Raw genomic sequence first — 21,104 nt, forward strand, 5'->3', positions numbered from 1 at the left:
ATTGTGCCCAAGCTGGCGACTCCTGCCAGCCCTGCCCCATCCAACATGATGAGCTTCAGGAGTCAAAATTTATTGCTTTTGATTGTGTTGATTTTTTTTTTNGTGAGGCCTCAGCAGGCTCAGTTCTGACTCTGTAAAATTCAGATTCATGTTTAATACACCCAAATATTACTTCATTTGCCTAACCCCCCCTTCCCCCACCCTGGACACCATTCCAGGGTGCAGAGGAGAGCTCGGCTCCCAGAAATAGGTTTTTCAACAGCCGGCACAAATGCAAAGGAGGGAGAAGAAGGAGCAAGGAGGAAGTGGAAAGGAGAAAGAGAGACTGGCCTGATTTCCAGAGTTGCAGGATAAATGTGCCTCTCGGAGCTGTGTACGCTCCAAAACTTTGCCTAGAGGTTACCTAAAGATAGACTGTGGGGGCCCCGCTTCACACGCCCACCCTTGCAAATTTTGTGTTCCCAGCTGCCCAGTTAAGGCTCTGTGGAATCACCAGCATTGCAGCAGCAATGGTTCAAATCAGCACCAGCTCCCACCCGAGTCCCACCATCCCAGGCACCTACAGAGCATCACCAGCAGACCAGCAGCATCCTGAGCAGGGGATCATTTTCCCTCTCCTTCTCTCAACAACCCTCACAGCTCCAGCCCAGGAGGTGCTTTCAGGGTTCGAGTGCCCACTTTGCCAAATGGAAGTGGACTCGCTCACAGCTAAAAATTCCTGCTGGTCTCAGGGAAACGAGCCCTGGGGTTTGAGCACCCCAAGCTTTCAAGAAGTAGCACAGGTAATGCTTTCTTGGCACTTGAATCCTTGCCTTTCTCAATGGAAATGAGCAGGATTTGGAGGGATCCAGCCCCTCAGCAGGGAGAGGAGCTTCTGCAAAGGTGTGTGGTGTGGTCTTCCCACGACCGGGAGCATCACTGTGCCACCTTGGAGGTCTCTGACTTATGAGCTCCAGAGCAGATCCATGAGGAATTTCATGGGGTTTTGGTTGGCACAGGCGACACTCAGCAAAGAAAGTGGCAGAAAGTAGGTCAGTCAGCACGGGCAAAACCAGCCAGGCTGCGCTGAGTGGGACCAGCCGCTCCCTGCAGCCGGGAGGGCAGGCTGGGAGCCTCCAGTCTGGGGAGGAAAGAGCTGCCCAGGCATGGGGAGGTCTTCCGTTGGATGGGGTGATTCTTCCATCCTCTCCTTATCTCCTTGAAGGGTGTGAAAGCACAAGCAGGTCGGCTGGAGGAGGCGGCAACACCCCGATGACATCTCCCACATCCTCGGAGCGTGGCCAGGATGGTGCCACACGCTGGCATTCCCACAATTTAAAATAATTACCGAGTCTCCCTCACAGCATCCTCCTGCCACAGCTCTGGAGAGCCTGTGCAGAGCAGATGGTTCTGCAAACTACTTGTTCCACTTGGTGTTCAGGTATTTATGGGCCCACAACCAACAGGACACTGAGAAGGGAAGGGTTTGGCATCTGCCAACCCGGCTGGAGCATCTTCTGGGCTTGGAAATGGGGCTGAGAAGCACAAACTGGTCCAGTTTGGGGGCTGCTTCCACTCAGCATTATGGCAAACACGGACATTTTGTTCAGGGTGCATTGCCCACAAAAGCTTCTGTTAATTTTTTTGCACTTTGATGGTTTTCTGTACTTATATGTTTGTAATTGGTTGCTCTTAAACACTTTCTCTCCCCCCAGCAACATCCATCCATGGGTTCAGCCACCCCTTTATGCATTTTCATTGTCCTAATATTAAGATTTGTGATTTGCTGGGTCCTTGGAGGCAGCTTAGGAAGCTGTTAAGGACGGGGGAACTGAGCCTGGAATGGGTCCCATGACATCCCTGGGTCACACAGTGGCCACGCTGGCACAAGTGACACTTGAACCCAAGACTCTGAGCCCCATACCAGGGGCTTCTCCATGACCAGTGTGAGGGGATTTGGGGTGGGTTGAGATGGAGGTTGAGCACTAACCCTTGGTTTACCACCTCCCAGAGCCGGGCAGGACCAACCCATCCATGAGAGATGGAGATCTCTTTGGTCTCTTGTGTTTCATCTCCATCCCATGAACACAGGTAGGGGGGTTACCTCGGCTCTACCCTGTAAGAAAGGAAACCCAGAGCAGCCATGCTGCCTGTGAAAGCCACCAAGCAAATGGATAAACCCCCAAACACGAGCACCAAGGGCCCCCAAAGCCTCCCCTGCCCTTTGCTGCCCCAAGACACTCATAGGAGAAGAGAAAACAGCAGGAGAAAATATTGTTACAGCTGTTCCCTGGGGATGGACAAACAAACCATTCCTCTGCAAGATTCCACTCCCCTCTAGGAGACATCTCCAAGGATACAAGGCCTGTAACCCTGCAGAGGATATGCTACCAGCACCATCCCTGCCCATTTGCTTCTCCCTCTTCCAAGAGGAATCATCAGGTTAAAAAACACCCTTTGGGTGCCCACAAAGCTTCCAAGAGCAGTTTTATCCCCCAGCAGCAGCCATTCTCCATTACCTTCATGGACATGGCTGATATCCAAGTTGGAGGAGTGGAGAACGATGAAGAATGCGAGTTTGATCCTGCTTCCAGCCCCTTCCCCTGGAGCTGGAATCTTTTTTTGAGCAAATCCCGTGGGAATGCCGTACACACCATACAGCGTGTCTGTAACCCTGGATTCTATCACCAGGACCCATCAGCTCTTCCCTGAGCATCTCCCCCTCCACCAGCCCCTGCAAACTGGCTGATGTTGGAGCACAAACTGATTTTTCCATGGCTCAGACTGATTATTTCTCTTCTCACAGAAGGTTTTAGTTGTAGATAAAAACACATCAAAAATACAACCACTCGTCTTTTCCTCTCCCACCCTCCACAGAGCCGATATCAAACTCCTCAATAATATACATATTTATTTTCTCTTAATTAGTGCCAATATTTACAAAAATCGTGATACTTTGTGAAGAATAAATTATATACACTCATGATAAACCAGACAGCAAATGCTCATTTGGGATATGTATGTACACAGATCTATATACCTATATACAATGGGCAGCCTTATTGACTCGGGGGCCCCTCACCCCTTTCCACCCGACCCCCCAGACACCCCCCACAGTCAATAAGAGCAGGAACGTCTATAAACACTGTGCAATTCAGGTACAGCTGGTGTCTAAATTTTTTGTCTAGCAAACGCATGGTTAAATGACTTGAAATTCCTACCAGTTTATAGGCCTCTCTCCATTCCTGGTCCCATTTCTCCCGTAACCATGGAAACAAAAGGTTCAGCTCCAGCATCCTTAGGATGAGTCCTTCTTGGATTTCCTCTTCCTATTGATTCGCTCAAATTAGGCACCACATGCAGGGTTGATCCAATACCCATTTTTTCCCCTTGCTGTTTGGGGATGACCTTGGAGGACAAGAGCGTGGTCTCAAGCAATGAGGGAGCGAGAGCAAACCAATAATTACAGTCTTATAGGCAGCAGAAGATATTAAAAAATAATAATAATAATCAAAAAACCCCCAAGCCCCAAAAGACCAAACCCAAGCTCAGGCCAGCCAGGCAGGGCTGGGGAGGGGACATAGTACCTCGTGTGTGGACCGTGTGTGGTTACACAATGTCCAGCAGCTCCCACAAGCCAAACCTTCCCCTCTCCGGAGGAAAAACACGGACACGGAATTTCTCTCTCATCACGCACAACTGGGCTGGGGGATCTTGTCCCTGGGTATAAATCAGTGCTGTGCTCCCAGGGAGGATTCACATCACTGGAGGCTGGTCCCTCTCCCCCCGAATGGGATGCGGCAGGATCGGAGAGCTCCGCTCTGAGCAGGGGGATGGAATTCGGGCAGTAACGTCACAGGGACACTGAGGCCATGGGCTGGGGAAGGGCAGGGCTCTGGCCAGAGGCTGGACCCTGGGGGAGACCCTTGTCCCCCTTTGGGCCTCCTGGCATTGGCAGCAGCTGGTGCCCAACAGGAGTAACCAAGGGATGTGATAGATGCTGCCAGGGGTGCAAAGAGAGAGCCATAGCCTTATTTTAGGTGCACAACAAAATGGTTTGGGGCTGACTCCTTTTTTCTCAGCCCTTTTTACCCTGGGAGCACACTGACCAGCTCCCATGGATGACTACCATGGAAAACTACCATGGACAACCACCATGGATAACTATCATAGATAAAACTACACCCATGGGTGTAGACCTTGAGAGAAGGTTTCAAGGCCAGGTTGGACGGGGCTTGGAGCAACCTGGTCTAGTAGGAGGTGTCCCTGCCCATGGCAGGGAGTGGGCTTTAAGGTCCCTTCTAACCAAACCCTTCCATAATTCCATGATAAACTTACCCTGGCTCAAAATAGGAGCTACCACACTGGGACCAAAAGTTGCCATAGTTCAAGGGACTTAAATCCACCCATTAAAAAAAATAACCTCAAAACCCCACCTGGTGCAGCACAGCACTTGCATCACCACCAAATACCTTCAACTTCTCCTTGGCTTTCCCTGCACAGTTACAGAAATGGTCATGATGGGCCCAAGATGGGGATTCAGGATCAGGACCAGAGACTGCTGGTTTGCAGAGGGTTGCAAGGAGATGAATGTCCCCAACCCCTTGGGAAACTCCTGCTTCCAAAGCCAAATCCAGCTCTCCTTCACTTGGACCCATCCCCAAGTGTTTTGCAAGCTCTGGGAAAGCTACAAGATTTTGGCAGAGATTTCAAGGGCTGACCCAGGAATTATCTGATAACAAAGCAAGGCCCTTCCTGAAATATCTCCTCCTCCTCTGTCGTTTTCTCTCCTTCTGTGTATTTATGCACAAATATGCCCATATTTATACACCCACGTGCCACACTCTCATCACGCCAATCTAGAGATCCTCTTCTTCTTATAGCTCACCATTCAAATCTGGAGGACTTGGACACAAAATTTCTCTGCAGGGATTAATTTTTCCAATAAAACACAGTGCCCCGCGCAGATCATTTTTTCCTAATCACATGGTGGCATCCAGCTGGTATTTGAGCCTCACCCATTGCTCTTAGCAGAGATTTTGGAAGATATTAAAGGGTTGATGGGTTGCTGGAAGGCTTGGGCATGAGGCTGGGTGTAGAAGACAACCCACACTGTAATCCCAGTTTTCCATCTCTCCAAAACTGTGGCACAAAGGATAATCTAAGAGAGACATGCTCCCTCCTCCAGGAGCACCTCCACAGACCAGAGAGCTCCAGTCCTCCATCCCAGCCCTGCAGAGAGGCAAATTTCTCCTCAGGAGGAGGAAAAGAACCAGACCACCTCCATTAAGTGGCCTCATGCAATCAAACATGGATGGTGGGACACCCCCCCTTTCCCGGTCCCTAATTTAGCATCCTCAGTCTGAGCCATTTTGCAGCTCATTTCTGCACCCTTTCAGAGTCAAGAGGAGGTTGGGATGCTCAGCATCTCCACAGAAACAGGCCCAGAGCCTCTGAAACCAAATTCCTTGAGAAAAAAAAATAGGAAAAGGAAAAAATATCACATTCTCCTCCTGAAAAACTGGTTCAAGATCACATCAGTGAGTCAGAAGCAAAGCTAGAAATAGCACTAGAGCTCCGACCTGCAGGCACAAATCCCATTAAAAGCTATAGGAGAACCATTTCTGTGTGCAAGGGAGAAATCTGGACCCCTCTGCTTCGTGCAGACGGACAGATCCCTTCCAGCCACGGCCTCCCCCGACCTTTCCCACCCTGAACAAACATCTGAGCTCTGATCTGGTTGTTTGCCCTGTTTCCCAAACAAGTGCAGAACAGAGCCAATCCCCCACCAGGGCTTGTTTTCCCCAGGAACCTCTGCTGGGGTCAGTGCAAGAGGTGCAGGATCTGTCCTAAGGAAGAACTGGCTGTGCCAGCCCTGCCGTGGGGACAGATGTCAGCACACATTGGTGACAACAGGAGAGTGGCCTCTTGCTCCTCGGCTCCATTTTTCACTGGAATGCACCTCTGGGGCTTCCAAAGGCAGCTGGGCCCCCCAGTTTGGTGAGAAGGTTTGGATATGACTGATCCTGCTGACGGATCCGCTCTCCCCTCCCGCCCCGCCTTGGAAAGCCCACGAGAACAATATTCCCAAAACACCACCTACCCAAAGGAAAACACAACCTTCTTCCTCACCAAACCACAACGGCAGTCGTGCTCCCAACGCGCACCCAAGGCTTTGGTCAACCATCCCAAACCATCCCAAGCTCACAACCAGGCACTTTGCCAAGTCTCACCAACTGACAGGATCCCAAAAAACGTGCAGCAAGACCAGGAATGGGATCACCAGGTGTGGAGGGACCCAGAGGTGGGTGAGCAGCATCCCAGCACATCCAGCAGCTTCCCTATGCAAGCTCATGTCTCCATGGACCCACCAGGAGCCGGATCAATGGACGTTGGCTGACTGCCCCAGGAATTGTGCCCAAGCTGGCGACTCCTGCCAGCCCTGCCCCATCCAACATGATGAGCTTCAGGAGTCAAAATTTATTGCTTTTGATTGTGTTGATTTTTTTTTTTTGGGGGGGGGGTTCAGAAGCTCCCGTTCCCAAGCTGCTGCAGGAAAGTGGGAGCAGAAGGCTCCCAATATAATGAGATTAAAGAGGGGCTGGGTGCCCCGTGGTGCTGAGCACACTGAGCCCCAACCCCTGGATGCTGCTGGTCCTTTGCCCCAAGCAGAAGGCAGGACTCTCGTGCACAAACCATGGTATTAATTATAGCCAGGCCGGAATCAATCAACCAACCAATCCAACAAAACTGAGGAGTGTTTCCACCTGGCTGAAGGAAGCCACATCAGCACAAGATCTGGCCCCAGAGCATCATTTGGAACCATTGCTGTAGAATATGTTAGCACCGGTTGGTTTATTGTTATTTAGTAGAGTTTTCCTCTCTGAGCTCAGGAAGGGTCTCTGACCTCCCCCATATGCTCTGCCAGAGGATTCTTTCCTTGTGCCCACACTTCATGCAGTGGTACAGCACTGACTGTGCCCCAATTCAGCCCAAATTCACCCCAACTGAACCTTGTTCCACAGCCCAGGGAGGCTTTGATTGACCATGACCTTGACAGAGATTTTCATCCCTCTCCCTTGACCTATCAGAGGAACAGGACACCTGTCCCTGGGATTGTCAGCAATGAGGGAGACACAGAAACCCAGATGGGAATGGGGAAAGCAGACGAGATCCCCCTGGATCAACAGCTCCCATTCCCAAATACCAGCAGGGATGAAGAAGCAGAGACAAACTCAGGCTCTCTGCACCCCAACTCACTGCTCTAAAAACCTTGGAAGAAGGCAAAGCAAAGGCTCAGAGGCACCAGCTCAGATCCAGCTCACCCCCAGCACATGCCCTCTCCATCATAAAGAAATAAACCCCCAGCCCTAGGGCTCTGTGTGGTTGAAAAAGAGTTTTCCAACCCCAAACACGCCCTGCCCTGGTGATCCCGTGGGCTCCACGGGGTAGGTCATCCTGCTCCAACCCATGTCCCACCATCCCAGCACCCCTAAATCAGGAAATCCCGATGCCCCAAGAGCTCTGTTTGCTGAGGATTCGGCCCTGTAGTCGCTCTCTAAATATCTACATACACACACACAAGAATTATACAGGAACGGCTGAAAACTGCTGAACAAACAAGCCAAGAGAGCAATTCCACCTGCTCCTGGTGCCCTCTCTGATCCTCCGTGGTTTCTGCTCCTGACACCAAGATTAATGACTAATTACTCGCCCCATAATGAGTGCAGGTGTTTAACTTTCAGCTCACCTTCCGTTGCACTAGTTGGCTCTTGGGTCTGAATGCTCAGACACTCAGGCTTTGCCTTGTTATCTATCCAACTGTTGTCAGCACATGCCTTCTCCATCCTGTTTTTAACTACAGTTGAGATTTTTGAACTCCCATGAATCTCCTTTGAGCCACCGGAGAATCTATAAACACTATAAACATGAATATTGTATAGTCTACTAAGAAAATATATATTTGTGTGTGTATTAAATATTCAGATTCATGCAACAAATATCCATGCAGCTGTACTGTATTACTGGTTAAATTTCACTGCAGTATAAATATATTATAGGCCACAGCATAGTTGCTCCAGTTTTATATATAGATGTAAAAAAAGATGCTTTTTCCAACTCATTTTCAATATATTAGTGGAGATGTCTTTGGTGAGCCTGGAAATATCAGGGATGGAAGTGTTATCTGAAGAAATACTAAAATCCAAGCGCTTGATTTATTTACCCGGCCCTTCCGATGCCTGGCATAGAAAATTTAAGACTTAATAAATAATGTGCTGTCACACTAATTATCCCTCCCCTGGGCCTCACACTGGCACACTGCAGTGGCTGAAACTATTGCAGCATGCAGCATTTTCAGTTATGAAACACGAGCCTGGGCGACGCGTCCGGGCTTGGCATTCCCAGGGTGGAAACCTGAGCCTTCCAGCAATCCGGACACTCGCCCGCATCGTCCCTTCAGCAAGTTCTGCCTGACCTTTCCCAGCCGTTCCCTGGAAGGTGGTCGTCACCCCGGACAGGGATCTGGCACAGCCTGGAGCTGCCCCTCGTATCCCCATCCTGCTGCTTGAAATACCTCCCATATCTTCGGAAACCCACAAGCCTGGGATGGGAGAAGGGCAACAAAATGGTTTGGGTTTAGTTTGTCGGTTTGTTTTTGTTTTTTTTTTTTTTTTTTGCACAGACGCTTATTCAGTGTGGAAATAGAAGGTTAAAAGTAACTTACACAGCTATTGCTTCCCATGCAGAACCAAATATACACCGTAGAAAATACTGTGTTAACTACAATGCAGAGCAGCACTCAATATCTGCAATTGTTCCACTTCAGCTTTAAATACATGACTAGATTTTAGCTACTAGACATCGGTTAGCATTTTGGTGATATTCACATAGTTTGTGTTAGCTAGGGTGCAATTGGCTGTCTTCAAGTTCTCCTCCCTAAAATCCTCATTGCTATTGTTTACGCCTTCCTGAATCTCCATATAATCAGACTTACTAATAGTAGAGGCACTTCTGCTTTTCTTTAGGTCAGGGGAAGAGGGGATCTTTGGGCAGCTGGTTACTTGCAGATATTGAGCCTGCTCCTCTCCCTCCGTCTCCCGGTGGTAGAAGTAGTTGAAGTTGGACACTATGACGGGCACTGGTAAGGCAATCGTTAATACGCCAGCAATGGCACACAAGGAACCCACTATTTTCCCCCCGATGGTTGTGGGGACCATGTCTCCGTAGCCAACAGTCGTCATGGAAACCACAGCCCACCAGAAGGCGTCGGGGATGCTCGGGAACTGGGACTCGCTCTCATCGGCCTCGGCAAAGTAAACGGCGCTGGAGAAGAGGATGACGCCGATGAAGAGGAAAAATATCAACAGGCCCAGCTCCCGCATGCTGGCCTTGAGGGTCTGCCCCAGGATCTGCAGCCCCTTGGAGTGCCGGGAGAGCTTGAAGATCCTGAAGACCCGCACCAAGCGAATGACTCGGAGGATGGCCAAGGACATGGCTTGCTGGCCTTGCTGGCCATCCTCTGGCTTCTCGGCCAGCTCTGTCCCTAAGGTGATGAAATAGGGAATGATGGCTACGATGTCAATAATGTTCATGATGTTGGTAAAAAATCCAGCCTTGCTGGGGCAGGCGAAAAACCTCACCAGGAACTCGAAGGAGAACCAGATGATGCAAAGTGTCTCCACGATGAAGAAGGGGTCTGTGAAGGAGGTGGACTGCTGGTACCCCATGCTGCTGTTGGAATAGGGGAGGTGGCTCAGCCCGCTGCCATGCATGTCTTCATTCTCATCCCGAAAAATGGGCAACGTTTCCAAGCAAAAGCTGACGATGGAGATTAAAATCACCATGACGGAGACAATAGCTATAATCCTGGCAGGGCCTGAGCTCTCGGGGTACTCAAAGAGCAGCCACACTTGTCTCTGAAACTCGTTCTCAGGCAATGGCCTCTCCTCTTCTTTGATGTAGCCCTCGTCCTCTCGAAACATCTCCATTGCCTCTTCCCCCAGTTCATAGAATCGAATCTCTTCCGAGAAGATGTCCAAGGGCACATTAACCGGCCTCCTCAGCCTCCCCCCAGACTGGTAATAGTACAAAATCGCATCGAAGCTGGGTCTGTTCCGGTCAAAGAAATACTCGTTCCGGAGAGGGTCGAAATATCTCATCCTCTTTTTAGGATCCCCTAATAAGGTCTCTGGGAACTGGGCGAGTGTCTTGAGCTGCGTCTCGAAGCGCAGCCCCGAGATGTTGATGACCACCCTCTCGCAGCACTCATGGTCGGTCTCAGGGTTATACGTGTCCTGCGGGTGACCGGGAAGAGCTGCAGCTTCATCTGCAGGATCTCCAGTAGCAACTGTCATATTGGGGTTTCAAAGAAATCCTTATGCTAAACTCTTCCCAGGACCCAGTGGTGGGATCAGGTTCAGGGCAGGGCTACTATCCTGCAGAAGGACAGGTACGTAGGGTTGAAAGAGTCTCATGAAAAAGTAAAGGGATGAGATAAAAAAAAAAAAGAGGAAATAAAAAAATTAAAAAAAAAAAAGGAGAAAGAAAATCACCCCTGCTGAGAAAGAGAGAGATGGAATAAAGTTGGGGGGAGGAGAGCAGATCCCTTCACTAGCATGTCTGTGCCCTTTCTTGGGGGGTTAATTTGCCTTCTATGATACAGAGTTCAACAACTCCCATCTAAACCCATTAGGTGGAACAGAGAAAACACCTGAGGAACCATCACCTGTTCAAAACCAGCACGGAAAAACTGGCATTGGCAAAGCAGGGCTTTTTTTTTCTTGGCTAAAAATCAAAATTCCAATTAAAAAAAAACCAAACCAAAAACAAAGAGGGGGAAGGGAAGAGAAAGGAAGAAAGAAAAATAATCCCATCCAGCCCTAAAGTGGCAAGGGGACCCCAGGGGGTGCCGGGCTCAGCTCATTCCCAAGCATGCAGTGAAGGGTTAATTAACATTTAACCGTGCGATCTCAGGCAATCGACCCTCCAGAAAAACTCGAACTCGGCTTTTAACACCTTCCCAATCCTCTTGCCCTAGCCACGAAGCAGCGGCTCGGCGACATGCTGCCCTCCCTGCCTGCAGCCAAGCTCTGGAATGCGGAGCCAGCGATTCCCCGTGGACCACCGCAGTCCCCCTCCTCGGCCGCTGGTGTCCCGGCTCCTGTCATCCTTTGCAAACCACCATGGCACACAGAAAACAAATCACATTACCTGGAGAAGCCAAATCTTAGTCTCTTAGTAACACCGATTATCTGACCCCGGGGAAATCCTAGAGAGAAATACAGGCTTCCAAGATCCCCATAATTTCCTCTCTCTTCAAAGTTAAAAATAATGGTGAGTCATCGTAGAAAAAGGAGAAGGGACATAAGAGGGGTTAAATTCCCAGATGGTGGAAGTCAGGTCTTGTAATGGTTTGGACTGGAGAGAGAGAGAAAAGAGAGACAGAGAGACAGAGAGACAGAGTCTTCCCGGGAGCTGTTGCAGATATGCACTTCAGGGCAGATGAGCGTCTGTCTGATGCCTTTGGTACGACGGTGAAAAGCTGCTAAGCTCAGCAAAACCCGATGTCTCCAGTGTCCTCGGGAGGTGTGGCATCGCCTGGAAAAAACACCGAGAAGGTAACAAGCTGCTGGAGGTCCCAGAGGAGCATCTGCAAAGCCGCGGCTCCTCCGGGCACCCCTTTTTTTCCTCCCCGCGAGCTGTTTGCCCGCTGCTCGCCCGCCCCACACTGCAACGCGAGCCGAGGGCGAGAGCGCGCTAGAGCCAGGGCGGAAAAAGCCAGAGCCCAAAAAGCCAGAGCTCCATCTCCCTGCGCTCCGCTCGGCACCGCGGGGCCGCTGCCCGGGGGAGCCGGTGCCAGGCGCAGGAGGGGGGGGAACGACGCAGCCCCCCCGCCGCTGAGCCTCTGCAAAGCCACGGAGGGTCCCCCCACCACCGCCAAACCCACCGGGCACGGCACCCACCGGGCACGGCACCCACCGGGCACGGCACCCACCGGGCACGGCACCCACCGGGTACGGCACCCATCAGGCACAGCACCCACCGGGCACAGCACCCACCGGGCACAGCACCCACCGGGCACGGCACCCACCGGGCACGGCACCCACCGGGCACGGCACCCACCGGGCACAGCACCCACCGGGCACGGCACTCACGGCGCTGCGTCGCGTCCCCCGGTAATTCGGTAGGCTCCGGTTTCATCCACCAGATTGAACCCCCCCAGCGGTCCCTGCGTGTCCCCCTCCAAGGCCCCCTGCCCCCCGCTGGCAGCTCCAAGGACCCGCATTGTAGGCCCCGACCCACGCGACCTCCATCCACCCTCCCCGTCCTCCCAAAAGCCAACGCTCCCCCCCGGCCGACCCACCCCCGTGGGAATTCGACTCCGCCGGGTGAAATTTCTCCTGGGAATGCTGAGGCTCGTGTCCCGGTGGGTGCCGGATCCTCACATCCCTGCTCCCGGCGAGTGCTCCTCTGGATCATCCTGCATTGCCTCGCGCCACGGAGATGCTCAACCCGGGGAGGCACAACCAACCTCTCATTTTTGCTTCCTTTTTTTTTTTTGTTTCTCCCCTCCCAAATGAAATAAAAACCCCTCTAACCTCCCTTCTTCAGCTCCAACTCGACTTGTCTACTTTGAGCCAGGATTACAGAAATGGGTAGGGGAGGCAGGTGGAAAATAACCCCGCGGTGCCAATCTCCTCGGCGAAGATTTCAGCCGTCTCCAGGCCATTTATGCCTGTTGGTTCCTCTCTTCATCCCCCGAGGTGCAGATATTGCCGCAGATCCCTCTTTTCTTGGAAATTTCCCTTTTCCGTGCAACCCTCCTCTCCCTTCTCCTTATGCACTAGAAAAAATAGTACAACCCTGACGAGGCTTGCAGCATTCAACCGCTTCTCTTAACCCTTTTCTGCCAGGCCCAGAGGAGGGGAGGTCACATTTGTCCCAGTTTTTCTCCTTTTCCTGCATCTGCCTCCCCACCACTCGCTCCCCAGCGACTCACTCAGGAGTTTAGCTGGATTTGACCTTCCCTGGCTCCTCCAAGCATCATACCAGAACACCACAAACACCATCTTTCTGCTCCTGCAGGAAAGGTCCGGCAGCCACAAATGCCCATGTCACCAAAAAATCAACCAACCTTCAAGATTTTATTTATTTTTCTAATAAACATGCAGGTTTTGCTCCTGTCCGTAAATTCTCTCCTCCCCTTCCTCCCTTTCCAAAACACCTCGAATTTGTTTAACAGCACAGAAATTTCCTTTTTTTTCTTATTTTAACAGGTTGATTTTATTTGTCATAGGCTCTGGGCTTCTTTCTCTGACTCCAAGCAGTGATGCTCAACGGAGAGGGTTACGACATCATCTGAGTTGACATCACCTATCCCAGCACTCAGTTTCTCCTACTTTCTCCCCATCACCTGCCTTCCTGGCAAATAACCTCCGCCCCCCCTCAAGCATTTTTAGGGTTAATTCATGCAAATTTAGGAGGTGGGGGGATGGAGGTGGCGAAGATTTGCCCAAAGCCCCGGAGTTCTCTCCCTGCCCGCACTGCAGGCAGGAGCCATGGCTGCGTCTCGGAGGGGTGAGATTTGGGGTCGTGTTTGCGTCTACATCAAAAGTCCCTCCTTTTGCACCGTTCCTGGCCAGGATTATTTAAGCAGGGGAGCAGCGGGAAGAGGGGAAGGATGCAGGGATGGGGCGGGGGGGTGGGGGGAAGAAAAAGGCACCAACTTACACTCGGTTCTGCAGTCAGGCATGCAGCGAATGCACAAGCAGCTGCTCCGCGCCACTGCCGGCACCTCTCACCCCCGGCCCCCCAAACTACCCCGGACTCAACCTCCAAAGCCAGCAAAGCTTCACCATGAATATTCATAAGATTAATACGAGCGTCTCCCCCCCTGCCCACTTCCCCCCCACCCCGCACCCCTCCTCCCAAGCAAGAGACCTAGATTTCAACCACTGGGAAATAATCATATCCCTGGATACATGATGCTGCTTTACCATGCGGCTCCAATCCATACCACAGCCTTGGTAATAGCCTGGATCTGCTCGGGGAGAACGGGGGGATGGAGAAGCAGCAGCTCCCTGCAGCTCTGGGGAAGGAGATGGGGCAGGGCTGGACTCTCTGCTTTGCCCTTGGCTGGGGTGGGGAACGTGAAAAGCAATTCTTTTGTATCCCTTTGCCTTTACTGAGGTCCCTTCACGGGGAGGCTTCTCCCACCCCAAAGGAAGGACGTGGCCAAGCTCCTACAAACATATAAAACCTGTGGATCAACCCCTGCCTTTAGGCACAAGGGAGATGCATCTGCTTGGACCCCTCTGCCATCCCCTCGTGGTCCCACAAAAAGCATCAGGGAGTCCCACAAGGCTCCTGGCACCCAGAAACATGAGCGCTGGAGGAGGAAAATGGGGGATGTTTCTCTTCCCATACACAGTGGTCAAATTTGTCTGGAGCAATTTCAGACAGTGAGCACTCCAGAGACACCCTGAGGTGGGATGGAGGGCGTGGACTCCCCTGAACACTGGAGCAAATCAGTGCTCGGTGTAGTGCCCAGTGAGCCAGGGAGATGTGGGGATGTGGGGACATTATTTTAGCTCCCTAAAGGTCCCAGAGCAGCAGGAGGCACAGACAGAGAGCGGGTGCAGCACTGGGGGATGCAATCACTCTTCATCCTGAAACAAAAATTGTATTTCCACAAGCCCCAGCCAGATCTCAATATCAAAAATTAATGTCTAGCCCTATGGAAAAACTGTGAATCCTTTGCAAACAGCCCTGGCACTCCATGTTTCCCTCCTGCAGGCGTCCAACTGGGAAGGAGGCTACTCTGGGTGAGGGTTTTTAATGTCATCTGCAACATTTTAGCCTTTTCTGAAGGCGGATCTGCCAGAGCAGGGTAGGTTGAATCCAAAAAATGACTTGCCCCAGGCTAATCTTTATGCAATATGCAGAAACTGAGGCTGGGCAGGGAACAATTCCAGTAGAGCTGAAATTCCAACTTTCTCTTCCTGCTGTCGCCTTGCGAAGGTTCTGCAATAGCAGGGGGAGTTTGTCCCCTAAACAGTACCAGCTCTGAACAAAGAGCCAAACTCCAGAAAATCAGGGGAATTTCTCTAGACTGAGTGATGTTCTCTCCTCATTTACTCTCCTAATTGTGAAGCTGTTATTGTCTGTGTGTCTGCACTCCAGCCACGCTCACTGCTCCAGACATATCCCAGCCCTCTGGAAAACTGGAGTTCTGCACCCACTTGGCTCTTTCACAAGGATTTAACCAGCCGACGTCTTTGCATCGATATTATTATGAAATAATAATTTCCTTCTGCATCATTTCCATCTCAATGGATTTTATAGACACCCAAAGTGGAAATCTTACCCCATCTGCATGTGTGGTGCTGGGAAAGGCACTTTGTGTCCTGCTGGGGACACCATCCCACCTCCTGCAAAGCCAGAGGGACTTCAGGGCTGGAGCAGATGCCAACAGCCACGCCAGAAGGAGGATCCCCAGTGTCCCAGGGACAGGAGATTCGGTATCCAGGTCCCATCAGGAAACAGATGATCTCTCTTTGTTTCACTGTCTTTATTCCCAGGGAAGCCCTCAGGGCTTCAGACCATCTGTTTGTGAGTTTGCAGACCACCTACAAATAGAAAAAAATGTGCTTTTTCCCACCCTTTCCCCCCTCCCGTATCCGGCTGGTGGTGGGCTGGGAGGTGCTCTGGGATGTGATGCTGTGAGGGATTTATTAAAACCACAGGGCAGGGTTATCCTCAGGACTGGCCTCATCCAGAACAGCAGTCAGATCCCCAGTCCCAGTGTCATTGGGAGTCCAGACTCATATCCAGCTTCATTGCTCAGGACTCCCAGGGTGGGCACCTGCACATGCCAAGGGCAGGGGTGGGAGAAACTCTCCAAAGAGGACAGACCCTGTCCCACCACCTGCACACCTTCATAGCCCCAGATGGTCACATCTCCCTGTGGTGTCACTCCTGGGACCCCATCCCAGCCCCTGCAAAGGCAGAGGGACTGTGAGGGCTGGAGTGGATGCCAGCAGCCTTTCCAGAAAGAGCATCCAAGCTGGACCAAGGCTCGCCCGTGGTGCCCAGCGAGGTTGGACAGGGCCAGTCACTGAGCCCCATCTCCATCCCAGCCACGGCTTCCCAGATGAAGGGGTTGACAGAACTGGGCCTTGTGTCATTTTAGGAGCTGTGAAAGCTGTGAGTGAGCTCCCAGGACTGTGAGCCACCTCCAGGGAAAGCATCTGACCTCCCACACACTGCCAGCGTCAGAGGATGGAGCTCTCAGACCTCCAGCACCCCCTCACCCACCCCTTCGGGTGGTGACAAGAGGAGGGGACGCCAAGAGACATCAGTGACCCCGATATGGTGGCACCGTGTCTAAAAATGAACAGCCTGGGAACAAAGTGACACAGCCCCACGGAACAGGAGATCTTCCATAGCAGATGCTGCTGGTGAATCCCAAAATACTGTGATGAGAGAGGTCAGAGCAGCTTCCCCCACCCAGGGAGACAGGGGAAGGTTTGGGGCTTTGCCTGGAGTGATGTGGGAAAGGAGGAGCAAAGCAAAAACAAAGATGCTGGGCGGGGCTCCTGGTCCCTGGGAGAACCCTCTGGATCCTGGGGGGTTTCCTGGGGAATCCCCTGGATACTGGGAGGATCTCCTGCAAAATCTCTTGGTTCCTGGGGGAATATTCTGGTCCCTGGGAGAATCCCCTGGATACTGGGAGCATCTTCTAGAGAATCTCCTGGTCCCTGGGAGAACCTCCTGGATACTAGGAGGAACTCCTAACCCCTGGGAAAATCTCTTGGTTCCTGAGAAGATCTTCTGGTCCCTGGGAAGGCACAAGAGCCAAAGGAAAACCAGCAAAAATCACCTATCTACAAAGTTAACACTAAATACCTTCCCCTTCTGTATTTCTCCAAGTTTTTTTTAATAACAAAATATCCAGTTATTTAAAAATAGCTCCTTTGGGTTCAGTCTGAATTCTCAATTGGTCAAGGCCACTGAGTTGCAACGCTGGGCCTCCAAAGATGCTCCACCAGCCTGGACAGAGCATCCTGGACTGGAGAGGAGCTGGGCACTGTTCACTGAAATAAAAGTCTTTTAGCTCAACCAGAACATGGCAAAGAACTTCAGCTCTTGAGATGACTGTGAATATTTCATGCCATGGAGCAGCTGCTCCAGCAGAACTAATGGATCTGGGCTGGCACAGGGTGGGCGTCAGGCCTGGAGGGTGTCTCCCACCTGAGCTGCTCCAGCCTCTTCAGTTAAAAGGCTCTCAAAGCCACTTTATTTCACTTGCTCGAACAAAAAGGATGGGCCAAGTCAAATTAAGGAACAGGAAAGGAATCAGTGGCCTCCTTGCAGGCAGCGTGAGGGCTTTCTGCAGACGCTGTTTTTAGACCCTGTGGGTCTCAGCCCCAAGTGTCTCCTGGCACTGAGTGAGGGCCAAGAGCTGCTGAATTATAGAATCATATCATAGAATCAGCTGGGTTGGAAGGGACCTCCGAGATCATCAAGTCCAACCCTTGATCTACTACTGCTGCAGTTACTTGACCATGGCACTGATGCCACATCCAGTCTCCTTTAAAAAATCTCCAGGGATGGAGAATCCACCACTTCCCTGGGCAGCCCATTCCAATGGCTGAGCACCCTCTCTGGAAAGAAATTCTTTCTAATATCTAACCTAAACCTCCCCTGGCACAACTTGAGACCCAGCCCTCTTGTCTTGCTGAGAGTTGCCTGGGAAAAGAGACCAACCCCCCCCGGCTCCCCCCTCCTGTCAGGGAGTTGCAGAGAGTGAGGAGGTCTCCCCTGAGCCTCCTCTTCTCCAGCTGAGCCCCCCCAGCTCCCTCAGCCTCTCCTCCCAGCACTTGTGCTCCAGTCCCTTTACCAGCCTAATTGCTCTCTTCTGGACCTGCTCCAGCCCCTCCATGTCCTTCCTGAGCTGAGGGCCCAGAACTGGACACAGCACTCCAGGTGAGGCCTCACCAGCACTGAGTCCAGGGGCAGAATCACTTCCCTGGACCTGTTGACCACCCTGTTCCTGAGCCAGGCCAGGATCCATTGGCCTTCTTGGCCACCTGGGCACACTCTGGCTCCTGTTCAGCTTCTTGTCAGTCCAAACTCCCAGGTCCCTCTCTGTCTGGCTGAAGGTCAGATCTGAGCCATAGAATGGGGTGAGATTTTTTCCAACACCCCAGACCCTCTTTTTAGTTTTAATCCTGGCTCAGGCCAGTCCTCGATCTGTGCCAGATTCTGAGCTGTGCCAAAACAAGGGCCACATCATGGGCCAAATTGTGGATCATGCCAGACTGGGAGCCGTGCCAAATTCCATGCCTTCTCCACCTGGCCCCTAATCTTGCCATAAGCCCCTGGCTGCCATCACCATGCAGCCAAACCCCCCCTGTGTCTTTGCTGCCCAGCACAATTCCCTTCCCTGCTGGTGTCCCCTTGGAATGTCCACGCCATGGTGGAAAATTCCCAGAAGAAAAAATACAAGGTTTTGTATTTGCTTTTTCAAAGCATTTGGAGGATCATCGTTATTTTATCACCTCTGCTGAGCCACCAGGGGTGGCAGGAGATGCCCCATCGTGGTGACACTGACCTGGCCCTGCGTGTCCCCGGCTCTGGGCTCGCTGTTCTCAAGGTAACTCGGGCAGGTCCCAGGTGACAAGGGTACGGAACAAGGTGACATTCCCAGGCTATCTGAGCAGGCATTGTCAGAGCCTGATCTGCTTCCCCCGGGTGCCAAGTGAGCTCAGACCCCACATCCCCTCTCCTCGATCCCTCGGGAATGCCACACAGAATCCTCTTCCCCGTCATTCCTGTATTTACTATTTCTTCATTTCCCACCCTCTCTTTTAGGAAGAGACAGACTTCCCCGTTTCCACGGAAACACTCCCCCTCTCCCCTCATTTCTTCAAAGAGGTTTTCATCCATTTATTTCAAAAATAGCTATTTTTAGCCACAGCTTCCCTTTCTTCCCCTCCCCACCCTCCGCTTCCAGGTCACGTTTTCCCAGACGAGCAGCGCCCACTGGGGCTGTCACTGCTGACACTGAAGGGAGCTGTGGCATCACCCACATGCTTTGGTGTGATGCCCCAGTGCCTTGGGCAGGGCAGGAGCAGCTCAGATCCGTGGTGCAGATCCTGGTGGCTCCCTTGATTTGTGCTTAAATCCTCTGGGGTTGTGCAAAAGTTGCTGTATAAAGGAAATGATTGTGTTTGCAGGAAGGACCATTCAAAACTCCCATCACTCTGTGGAGTGACCATCCCTGCAGCGTCCTCTGATTCCATAGATTCCACAATCCCATGAAGCCAAGGCAATATTTCCTTTCCTGCCATCAGGATAAACCAAGAGGTGACACACCAACTACTGACAGAGCAGGAAATAAAAACTGTTTCCACCCTTCCCAAATACAGAAGAGGAGAAACAACCACCTAAATCCTCAGGATCCGGGACCCTGCGGACAAGTGGGATGAGAGGCTGGGACTGCAGCACTGGTCAAAGAAACAAGTAATTGAATAAAAACAAATAGCCTGGACAAGGTGCTGTAAAGTAAAGGAGATTTCCATGGGGGAAATTACAACCTTAGCAGTCCCATGGATAAATGTGGAGCAGAGGGATGGACAGCATCCCTTGAAAAAGGATGCAATGCCTCACTGGTTGGAATACAAAGGAAAATCCCTTTGGGTGCTACCATCCATTCAAAAAATAGGAAGTGAAGTGTCCAGAAAAAGGGCTCCTTAGCAAGGCACAGTTTGAGGAGCAGGGAAATACCTTTAAGAGCCCGACTCCAAGCTGGAAGAGCCCCTCTACAGCATCCTGGAAAAGTCATGGTTGGAAGAGCTGGATGCTCTGGCTTGGAAAGAGGGACATGACACAGGCCATTAAAATCCTGCACAGTGGTGAGGGAGTGAGCAGGGAATGATTAATCAATATTTCTTCATCATGCAAGGAAGAAATAACACCCAGGGAAATTCCCAAGCAGCAAATTCCAAGGCAGCAAGAGAAGGATTTACTGCACAGCTCCGTGGGTGTGCAGGGATGCACTGCTGGAGGGGAGGCTTCCAAAGCCACCCGGTCCTCACGTGGGTAAGGAAGAGACAAATATCAGCCAAAAGGCAGCAGAACCCAGCCCTTGTGCAGCCAAATTCCTCCAGACCCTTATTTTAAGCTGAGTTTATCCATCACAAACCCAGGGAGCACTGGTGCCTGCTCCATGTGTGGCTCTGAGCACCCAACCCTGTGTTACTGCTACGAGGGCATTTTCCACTGTTTATATCCACTGTTTTATCCACTCTGGGGATGAAGCAGGAGACATCCATCCTGGAATCACACTGTGCCACCGCTAGGCTGACCTGCACCCCACCAGCCTCTCTGCTTCTCTCAGCTCTTCCTCGAAATATTGGCAAATCCAATCCAACTCCGGGCAAAAGAGCTGTTGGCACTGATCACGTCCAGTCCCTCTGCAGCTCCTTGGTGCAGAGTCCTCTCCATCTGTTTAGCACTCCAGGTACGGGCTGGAAACTCTGCAAAACCCACAGGGGCTGAGGGTGTGCCTCAAATCAAGGTTCCCCCCTGAATTTGGTACAGGAACATCGCCCTCCACCCCTCAGTGGTGCCAGGGAAGGTGTGTCCTGGGGCCTTTCAAGCAGGCCCGGGTGGAATGTGCCAAATTCACCTTCCTCCAGAGCTGCTTTTGGCTGCTGGTGGTTTCACGCCACCTCAAAGTTTGCAACATCCTGTTTTCCACGGATGTTTAAGCACCCCCCAGTTCACCACATGTCAACTGAAACCTGCAGCTGGAGCCACCCCGGGGAGGAGCTGAGAGAAATCAAGGTCACAGCACAGAAAGCAGCAGCAAGAGCTCCTAAAACCCCTGAACCAGAGAGGGTCACTCCTCCCAGCCTGAAATCTGCCCCTGCCACCCCCACTGGACAGGAGCTACTGTGGTCCCATCCTGCATGGCCACACTGGGATAAATTTGGGAATATGTGAGCTGGAGCTGCTTTTGCTCAGCATGGATCGTCCTTCCCCCAGCAGAGCTCGCAGCAAACCTCGAGAGCAAAGAGAAGAGAAACCACACAAACCCTTTCCACCCTCAACGCTGC

The 21,104-nt window shown here is 51.7% G+C and overlaps 1 protein-coding gene across 4 annotated transcripts; it reads right to left on the minus strand.

Annotated features, from left to right (window-relative positions):
- Positions 1–2,870: 2,870 nt before the first annotated feature.
- Positions 2,871–14,027, minus strand: KCNA2 (potassium voltage-gated channel subfamily A member 2). Of its 4 annotated transcripts, none has more exons than XM_017821306.1 (4): positions 13,711–13,816; positions 12,344–12,823; positions 11,191–11,577; positions 2,871–10,415 (listed from the first exon to the last, which is right to left on the minus strand). In XM_017821306.1, the coding sequence occupies exon 4, from the start codon at positions 10,332–10,334 to the stop codon at positions 8,835–8,837; it is 1,500 nt and encodes a 499-aa protein (XP_017676795.1). In that variant the 5' UTR covers positions 10,335–10,415; positions 11,191–11,577; positions 12,344–12,823; positions 13,711–13,816; the 3' UTR covers positions 2,871–8,834. The 4 variants fall into 4 exon arrangements, with proteins under 4 accessions (XP_017676795.1, XP_017676797.1, XP_017676794.1 ...); XM_017821308.1 differs by having other exon boundaries at positions 2,871–10,534; XM_017821305.1 differs by lacking the exon at positions 13,711–13,816 and adding an exon at positions 13,977–14,027 and having other exon boundaries at positions 2,871–11,577.
- Positions 14,028–21,104: the final 7,077 nt, after the last annotated feature.

This window comes from Lepidothrix coronata, unplaced genomic scaffold (assembly GCF_001604755.1).
Source record: "Lepidothrix coronata isolate B3197 unplaced genomic scaffold, Lepidothrix_coronata-1.0 Scaffold90, whole genome shotgun sequence".
Classification (NCBI taxonomy): Eukaryota; Metazoa; Chordata; class Aves; order Passeriformes; family Pipridae; genus Lepidothrix; species Lepidothrix coronata.

Excerpts from the sequence above, each read along its gene's own strand:
- KCNA2 (XM_017821305.1), bottom strand. The coding sequence starts at position 10,334 with ATGACAGTTGCTACTGGAGATCCTGCAGATGAAGCTGCAGCTCTTCCC.